General features: G+C 47.5%; 1 protein-coding gene across 1 annotated transcript in view; it reads right to left on the bottom strand.

Moving 5' to 3' along the window:
* Positions 1-2,618: 2,618 nt before the first annotated feature.
* Positions 2,619-9,513, bottom strand: part of ABCA4 (ATP binding cassette subfamily A member 4) — a gene marked incomplete at both ends in the record, with an annotated part of 141,703 nt that continues 134,808 nt past the window's right edge. Inside the window, 5 exons of the mRNA XM_082859008.1 lie at positions 2,619-2,897; positions 4,408-4,657; positions 6,409-6,501; positions 6,588-6,691; positions 7,451-7,585. Coding sequence (XP_082715134.1) covers positions 2,619-2,897; positions 4,408-4,657; positions 6,409-6,501; positions 6,588-6,691; positions 7,451-7,585 — 861 coding nt within the window. The remainder of the gene's footprint in view (positions 2,898-4,407; positions 4,658-6,408; positions 6,502-6,587; positions 6,692-7,450; positions 7,586-9,513) is intronic.

Below are 9,513 nucleotides of genomic sequence, written 5' to 3'. Positions count from 1 at the left end.
CGGCCTCAGCATCTTCAAACAGTTACAAAGACATGTTGGATCTCATCACCAACCAAAGAGCCACTCTCACCTCTTCTTGCCTCTTTGTATCCTGTCTTAATTACACCTATGAGATAGGCATTCAAATAAGCTGGGCAAACAGACGGAAAACCTAGATGCAAATAATACCCAGCTGACAGTGGATAATGTTTACATGCATTGCCAGTTGGGTATTGTCTTCAAACCATATGAAGCTGACTTGACATGGAACATCAAGACTAGTCCATTCATTTCCACCACAGCATTGCAGAATCTTGCTGTGACAGGCACTCCTGTGGTAATAATTCTCACAGAAGCTCACACAATGATGGGAAGCCATAGAGGCACAAAGAATGTCTAAATCTATACCAGATGGAGCACACAGGGAGATCAGTGAATTTGGATAGTTTGTGATAAGTATGTTTGCATTTTATTTTCTCCTTAAAAATAAAACACACACAGAAAAAAGCAGATCCACTTGAAATGAGAGCAGTGTGGAGGCCACAGCCCGTAGGAAGATGGACCGAGTTTTCCAGTTCTGTGGTCCCGATGAAAAGGGTTTTGCACTCATTTGGCTGGGTCAGTTTCACCATCAGGTGTTCCAGGTAAGCAAGTCAGTTCTGGTTTCCTTCTAAAAGAGCCCCCATTTGGAATTCGCTGTGTGCCTCACATATGTTTGTTTCTGCGGCCAAGGGATTACTTATGCTGGCTGGCCTGATTGAACGACCATATGGCAAAGGCTCCTGCACTTCCAGCTGCCCAGAATTCCTTTCCAGCTGCAGCGGAAACACAAGCAGTGTAGAAGGAGATCAGATGGACTCTTCTCATCTCAGTTTTCTGGAGAGGTGGTGAGATGGCTTTTAGATTTCAAGTCAAATAGCTGTCAGTCAAGCTCTGAAGGAAGCTCAGCTGAGGGCACTGAAGTCTATCAGATCACCCAAGCTTACAGTTTATGCTTGTTTCCTTGTCTGTAAAGGTTGGAGCCGATGATCCTGCAGGTCCTTCTGATTCTACAATCCAGACGTTTTAAAGACTCATGCCCACACCCCTACCCCACCCCCGCCCCACGCGCTACATGCTGACATGCACGTCAGCTACGCCCTCCGTACGATTTCCTATGGTGCCTTTTGGTGTGTTTTTTAGCCCAAGAAAGGTATCATGTTCTTACTGTCTCAAAAGCCCAGAAGTCACCATTTAGGTCATCCTTGAGGTGCAGAATTCCCTTTGTCCACTTCCTACAGAGGAAAATTGTTTTAAAGTGGGATAATGTAAACAGAAACATTATTACTGTTTGTTTCATGACATTTATGTACAACGCTAGGCAGGAGGATTTCTGTGAACCTTTATAAGGGTGGTATGTCATAGAGTCAGAGTTAGGTTTTGAATCACAAATTTATTATAGAAAGATACCAATTTAATAAATGTGTTGCAGTAGGTTTCTAATATTTGTATGCTAAAATGTGACAGAAAAAACAGAAAAATGGTCAAATCTAATAAGTTTGGGGGAAAGTTTGGAATTAAATGCTGCAGATCATAGCCTGTGAGTGCCCCTTGTCAGGCCCAGAGATGACCTAGTATTAGCCCTTTAAGAGGGCATATGCCAGGCTGGGGTGCAGAGACCATTTGTAGCTCTAGGAAACACTTTTGCTACCTAATTATATATTCTGAGTTATAAAAAGGATTTGTAACTGCAAGCGGCTTTCAAAGAATAATTTTCTACTGGTGTAAACAGTAACTATGAGATCTATAAATTAGAAAGAGTGGCTGGAAAATCTCAGCAAAACTCACTTTCCCTGGTGCCTTTACTTAGGCATTTCTGGGCAAAGTCAGCTTTGCTAAGTAGCCATTAGGTCTCCACCGGTCAAGAGAAAGGGGAAAAATTCATCCCAAGCCGTGCCTTGGAAAGGAGTGTTTCAGTCATTACCTATACTTGGTTTTTCTTGCAATCAAGAAACTGGTGGGAGGAATGAGAACTTCATGGGAAATAAGGCTTTGCATTCTTTGTTTATTGGAAAAATGCTTTGCTTTTATTTGATTTACTCTCCAGGTAAGTCAGGAGAGGATGGCTGAGTTAATTGGACCCTTTAACATCCCAGGCTTAGGCCAAGGTACCTGGATCCTGGCACCTCCTCCAGAACTTTCTCCAGATCTCTCTTGTTCTCTTTCTGGGGAACTAGGATTAATGTGCTCCTTACATGGGGCACTGTGTCAGGGCAGGAACCTGGAGGCACCTACCCCGAGTTATCACAGGCCAGGATGCATACCTTCTGTTGTTTCTTCCTTCATCGTCTTGATATTTTGATAAAGAACAAAGAGCCCTCTTCACAAAACAGACAATAAGTCTTGCTCTAACCAAACGAGTCCACCACTGAAATGAGTGCCAGTTAATTTCCTTCCTTTGAGACTCAAACATACGATCAGACATATATATCAAGTATCCCAACAACTGAAATGTTTTAATATTCTCTCCTATCTTCCCTGCTTATTTCCAAAATCTAAGTGCTTTTTTGCTGTAAGCAAAACTATGCGGGAAAGTTCTTTTCAAAAATGCTCTCCCATACCACCCAAAGGTTTCCTGATTATAAAAGGAAACTACACAACTACCGATTGAAAAGTCCTGCAGCACAGGAGAGGTGAGGAGAGGCAGGGTGGCGGTGGGGGTCTGGTATGGGCGGGGCTCTCTGCAGGAGGCATATCTGGGCCTTGGGGCCCCTCAGGCCCAGTGGACCAGTTGGGTCCCTGAGCCAAGAATCTGCCTCAAGCAGGGGACGGGGAAGGGGTAGCAGGGGTACCTTGGCCTGTCGACTGGCTCCAGCAGCTCGAGGGTGCAAAGGGAAGTCATGAGTTTCAGTCTGCTGCTTAGCAAAGTTCACAAACACCTGGAGGCAGGGGAAGAGCAAGAGTAGGTAGATGTTTCCAGAAAATGGCACCTTCCACCCAGTCACCCACTTTGCTTTCTGTTTTCCCCAGTTAACTACAGCCCTGCTGGAGCAGCTTGTGCCCTGCCTAGGGCACAGGGCTTTTTCTTGGAATTGTGAGCTAAGCCAAAGGAGTGCCCACAGGAGGATTAAAAGGTCAACAAGGCAAGACAGGTTCTCAGCTACCGGTGTCCTCCTGAAACTCTAAAGGAGTAACTAAAATATCCCAAGCCAGGAGAACAGGAGCGGATCTCCCCACTTTCCTCTTCTCTCTTCAGTGTACCTGTCCCTGCCTCCACCTGCTTATGCTGATAAGAAGCTCCTCAAAGGGTAAACAGAGACTTGCCTATTTCCACTGCTTTACTGAATAGTCTTTAAGGGTGTTTATTTAAAAACCAAAAAAACCCCAATGAAACCCAGAAACAAATGTCCATATGGATGAATGGATAAACAAAACATGGCATATACACGCAACTGAATAGTATTCAACTTTAAAAAGAAAGGATATTCTAACACATGCTACCACGTGGATTTACCTTGAGGACATTATGTCAACTGAAATAAGCTAGGCACAAAAGGACAAATATCGTATGATTCCACTCATATGAGGTACGTGGAGTAGTCAACAGAAAGTAGAACAGTGGTTACCAGTGGCTGGCGGAGTGGTTACGGGGGGTTATTGCTTGATGAATATAGAATTTCAGTCTGGGAAGATGAAAAATTTCTAAAGATGGATGGTGGCGATGGTTGCACAACAATGTGAATCTATCAATACTTAATGCCACTGAAGTGTAACGCCACTTAAAAATGGTTAATTATGGGCTTCCCTGGTGGCGCAGTGGTTGAGAGTCCGCCTGCCGATGCAGGGGACATGGGTTCATGCCCCGGTCAGGGAAGATCCCACATGCCGTGGAGCGGCTGGGCCCGTGAGCCGTGGCCGCTGGGCCTGCGCGTCCGGAGCCTGTGCTCTGCAACGGGAGAGGCCACAACAATGAGAGGCCCGCATACCACAAAAAAAAAAAAAAAAAGGTTAATTATGATATATATATATATATATATATATTTATATGTATTTTTTACCACAATAAAAAGCGATCACGTTGAAAAACCTGACACATGGCACACATCTATGAAAACTCACTGAACTGTACACTTCAAGTGGGTGCTTTCTATTGTATTTAAATTAAGCATTAGTAAAGCTGATTTGAAAAGAAAAAAATGGCCACCACCACAAACCAGGAAGGAGAAATAATGTCCTAGAGTTGTTGGGAAGGATGCTGTGAAAAGGTCCGTGAAGTCTGCTGATGGCTGAAATATTGTTAGAAGACAATTTCTGATATTCCAAGTTCTGCCCTAATGGACATAGGGACTAGAGTGTTGGCACTTGGGCATGTCCTGCCTCGCTCTCGTGTGGATTCTAGCCCAGCCTTTGCCCGGCCCCGCTCTGCACGTGGCTCCCTCTCGGCCTTGCCTGGTCCAGCGTGGTCTGCGTGACTGAGTACTCCTCGATGAGCAGGCTGTCCTTGTGGGAGACGAGCAGCCGGAAGATCCTGGCCAGGGAGGAGGAGGAGACCTGGAACTGCAGCATGTTGTAGTGCCTCTCCCTCTGCACGCTGCCTGGGAAGTTCCCCTGGAAGAACTGCTCCACAGGACCCAGGTCGGGAAGCAAGTCGTCCTTCGGGGATTTGATTTTCATTGTGACGATGTAGCCATCTCCAAACCTGAGGGAAGCACATGGCAGTGTGGTACAGGCCTGTTAGCAGCTGGGTCTAAGGAAATCCTGAAATGAGGACTAGACTCATCAAAAATACTGGGGATTAAAGGCATGTACTATAGACCTAGTGTACATGTTTAAAACTAGGATTAAAAGGGCCATGATGGTTCCTGGAGAAGTGGTTTGATACTAGTTTTTAGAGGTCTAAATGCCTTGTGTGGTGAAGTGGGTCTCCAGACCTGTGTCACAGCTTCCTGTGTCCACCTCTTGGAGACATGGGTGTTCCCTGCTCCTTGCCCTTTAACATACTTGCTGAAGTCAAGGGTGGTCTGAGCCCTGTGCTGAGATCACAGGCTGCCCAGTGCTTACTCGGCGGTGGAAAGACTGCCCGGCCCTTTAAGAGACTGGCCTGGTGAGAGCAAAGTTTGGGAAGGCAGCTCTTCCCTGGGGAAGCTTCCAGAACAAATGGAGCTGCCAGGGCCAGGGCCATCGGTGCTTCCCTCCTCCCCTCACCAGGTCACCCACCTGTGGATAAAGAATGGTCCACCAGAGTGAACGCATGGCGAGCTGGCTTCCCTTCACACTTACAGCAGGGTATACTTACTTCAGGGCTCTCTCCATGATCCAGGATTGTTCCCCTTTACAATAAAATGCCTTTACCTTTCAGCCCCGGAAAATCGACCATCCTCCACATGGGAACATTCCCTCTCATGTGCTCTCCCATGGGGATATTGAGGACTGAGAGGGAAAGGAGTAGGGAGCAATCGTGTCTCCAGCAGGTGGCCACTGTAAGTTGCTGACATGGGTCTGGTGACCTCACATGCTGAAGTCCCCCTAGATATCTGTGCAGTGTGCAAGCTGTGGTTGCTCAAGATATCATGGGTCAAGGGCCCAAATGCAGCTCATCTACTAGACCTTCCTCTCAACCACTTATCTGTATGATGTGTATGAAGCGTGACGTGTATCGTGCAAGACACTCTCCTGGATACATGGAGATGAAGCGTCTCGGTGTAGATGAGGTGCGTTAGGTTCTCTTCCTTTCACCAACGGGCATGGTGACTTTTCTGTCCTGGGCTCTCATTTATCTCTGATAAATGAGTGATAACGATAAGCCCACCCTTCACAGTTTATAAAGCATATCAGAAGGCAAAGGAGCATGACATTCTTAAAAAAATCTTATTTTAAGTGACTGTCGGCTTTGGCACACAAACTGTTATCAATAACGCATTATTTACAGCAGTCTACAATTTACAGGGACGGGATAATCCTGCTGAAGATTACTGGCATTGCTGGTTTGTCATATGATACATGGTCATTTCTCAAATTCAAAAGCATATGACATGGCAGAAAGGAACACTGATTGCTCAGGCCGTTTGGTCTCTGAATCATTCCTACCGAGGTTGTGGACTCTTATTAAATGGGTCATGGATTCTGGATCTGCTGGGCTAAGTGGTGGGATAATTAGGCAGTGGTGGTGACCCTCCCTCATCCCAACTGGGCTCCGCATTTGCCCCGATCAGAATCCCCATCTGGAGACTCAGTGAGCCTTCAGCCATAGGCAGTTAGCTCAACAGAGAGGAGTTACATTCAGCACAACAGCTTTCTCCATCTACTGCTGCAGAATGAGGCCCAGACACCGCTGCCCGTGGGATGAGGGGGCAGCAGGACTCCCTCACATGTTAGTAGAGAGCACAGGGCCTGGTTGACTGCCCCTTTCTCCCCAGAAAGTAATAAAGGCAATCCCCACCATATCCTTACTTGTACTTGAGGTGCTGAATGGTGCCCAGACACTGAAAGGTGCCCTTCGCCATGATGGCAAGCCGGGTACACAGCGCCTCGCACTCTTCCATGCTGGGGGTGGGGGAGAGCAGGTGAGGGCTGGGAGGACCGGACTCCATCGCCCGCCTGCTCCACCCCAGTCCCTGGGAATCTCTTGCCTGTGGGAAGTGAGGACCACGGCTCTCCCTTCTCTGATGATGCTCATGATGGTGTTCCACAGCATGCGGCGTGCCTGGGGGTCCATGCCTGTGGTGGGCTCATCCTGTGGGGAGGCAGAGAGGACAGGGGGCTGGTGCCGGCACCCTCCTTGGCTGACTCCCTCTGAGCAGCTCTGCTCTCTGGCAGACAAAACACAAATTCACTCCCCCGTGGGGCAAGGCCCGGGGAAGCCAGCACAGGGCATGGAAGGCGGGAGGTGAATCAGGACCGTGAAGAAACATCATGCACACCTCTAGACCCGTTTCAGCCCGTGAATGGGTTAAGGTTGATTAAGGCAATGATAGAGTTATCTTAAAAAAAGGAAAAAATTCTCTGTATATGTTTGCAAGGAGGCAGGAAGATAGCTCAGGTGATTTTCAAGGTCCCTCCAAGGCCTGTGATCCATGCCTTCATAAACCCCAGACTACATGGGTATGGGGGCCTCAGGCCTGGTCCAGCTTTGGTGAGATCCACATGGGCTGTTGCTCCAGGCCAGTGCGCCTGTCCAGTTAGGACCCCAGACAGGCCTTGTCAGGCAGTAAAAATCTTGACCAGTCCCTGACATTCTGCAGAGGGGGTGAACTTCCCTGCTAGAGCCCGCAGCCCCCAAGAGGCTTCCCAGGAACTCACAGTAAGAATGTGTTATGACTCTATCTCCCCCCAAGAGCTGTGAACCGAACACTGGGCTGATACACTCAAAACGAGCAGAACAGGCAAAAACCCAGACAAACACAGCCCGCTGCGTTTCCTGAATCTGCTGGCCCGACAACAGGGTGCAGCGCTCAGCTCCTGCAAGCCCTTCGGTGGTCCCGGTGGTGCTCACCAGTAGCACCAGCAGTGGGCAGCCTATGAGTGCAATGGCTGTGGAGAGTTTCCGCTTATTGCCTGCACTGTAGGTGCCGGCCAGGCGGTCTGCGTAGAGAGACAGGCCCAGGCTCTGAATACTCCAGTCTGTCACCTAGGGAAGAGAAAGGAATCCCATTTGGGATAAACAAACAAGCAAACACCCCAAACCTCCACCAACTCAAAGTCTTGGGCTCCCAGATCACACACCTTCAGGATGACAGACCCAGCTAGGCTGAAAAAGGACCACCTGCTGGCTCAGCGGGTGGCTTGTGGCCTTCAAGGGCCAGATGTCTCCTTTCCACTGTGGGCCTTAGATCTCCATGTGGTTTGGTCTGCTCCACACCCGTTGGGTGTAGCCCCCTGAGAAATGGCCTTCAGCTTTACAAGAGTCGGACAATGCTTCTCACCCAGTGTCCTGGACTATGGCTAGAAGTAGAAGAGGAAGAGTCCTAGGGTCTGTTTAAGAAGATGGTGGGTCCCAGACCTGTTGATACCACCCCTCATCACGGTCACGCTTGAAGTCTTGTGTGTGCATCTAATATATACTTATCGAGCACCTTCTATGAACCAGGCATAGAAGGTGCTAAAGAATAATGGTGAACATGGCCATTGCTGCTGTACTCACAGATGGCAGGGGGTGGTGACAGACAACCAAAATACACAGAATAATGACAGATTGTAACAGTGCTTTGAGGGAACTCAACAGTAAACTACGACAGAGAATACTGTGTGTGTGCGTGTGTGCACGTGCATGTGCACGGAAGGAGAGCTAGGGAGGTCTCTCGGAGACAGGCCCACCATGCCTCTGCCTTCTGCGCCTCTACCTGGAATGTTCTCCCCCAGATATCCACATGGTTCACTCAGGTCTTCATCCAGAAGTCACTTCCTCTGTGAAGTTGTCCCTGGGCCACCCTACCTAAGAGTGCATACCCCACAATTCTTCCCTGCTTTATTTTTCCCCTAAGGACTTTTTACTCTCAAATGTATTGTATATTTTACTTGTTTATCTTTTTAGTGTCTGTCCCTCCCACTAGAATATAAGCTCCATTTTTTACTTTTTATTTGGAATAGTCCCCAACTGACAGAATCGTGTAAGAATAAGAATAGTGCAAAGAACACTCATAGACTCCTAGTCTATTTTTCTCTCTCCTTCTCTTACACACACAAACACACACACACACACACACACACACACACACACACACACACACACACAATGTTTTCAGACTCATCTGAGGGTCAGTTATACTTGGCCCTTCATTCCTAAATACTTCAGTGTCTATTTCCTAAGTATAGGGACATCCTCTTACATAACCACAGTACAGTTATGATTGTCAGTAAATTTAATATTGTCATGATACTTTTTTTTTTTTTTTTGCGGTACGCGGGCCTCTCACTGCGCAGGCTCAGTGGCCATGGCTCACGGGCCCAGCCGCTCCGCGGCATGTGGGATCTTCCCGGACCAGGGCACGAACCCGTGTCCCCTGCATTGGCAGGCGGACTCTCAACCACTGCGCCACCAGGGAAGCCCTGTCATGATACTTTTATCTAGATTATTACCCTTCACAGTCTGATTTTTCCAATTCACTCAGTAATGTCCTTTCCAGCACTATTTTCTCTCCAGTACAGGCTTCAGTGTAGTGTACATTATTCAGTCACTGTGTCTACTTAGCCTCCTGTGATCAGGAACATCTCCATAGGCTCTCTCTGCCATTCCTTGTTTTTTATGACTTTGATAATTTTTAAGAATACAACCCATATATATATATATAGAATGTTTCTCTAGATCTTGTCAAATGTTTTCTCATGGTAAGGTTCAGGTTATGCATCCCAATCAGAATATTCTGTAGGTGAAGTTGTGTCCTTCTCAGGGTATCACATCTAGGGGTATGGGATGTCCATCTGACCCTCAGTGATGATGGTGGTTTTGAGTACCCAGTTAAAGTGTTGTCTAATTTCTCCACTGTAAGATTATCAGGCTTCCCCCTCACAACCAATAAGCAATCTGTGGGAGACACTTTTAAGCCATAAAAATATCTT

The sequence above is a fragment of the Leucopleurus acutus genome (genome assembly GCF_964270905.1).
Source record: "Leucopleurus acutus genome assembly, chromosome: 2".
NCBI classification, from domain to species: Eukaryota; Metazoa; Chordata; class Mammalia; order Artiodactyla; family Delphinidae; genus Leucopleurus; species Leucopleurus acutus.
The sequence above is the reverse complement of the archived record's forward strand: the minus strand, read 5'-3'. Positions and strand labels throughout refer to the sequence as shown.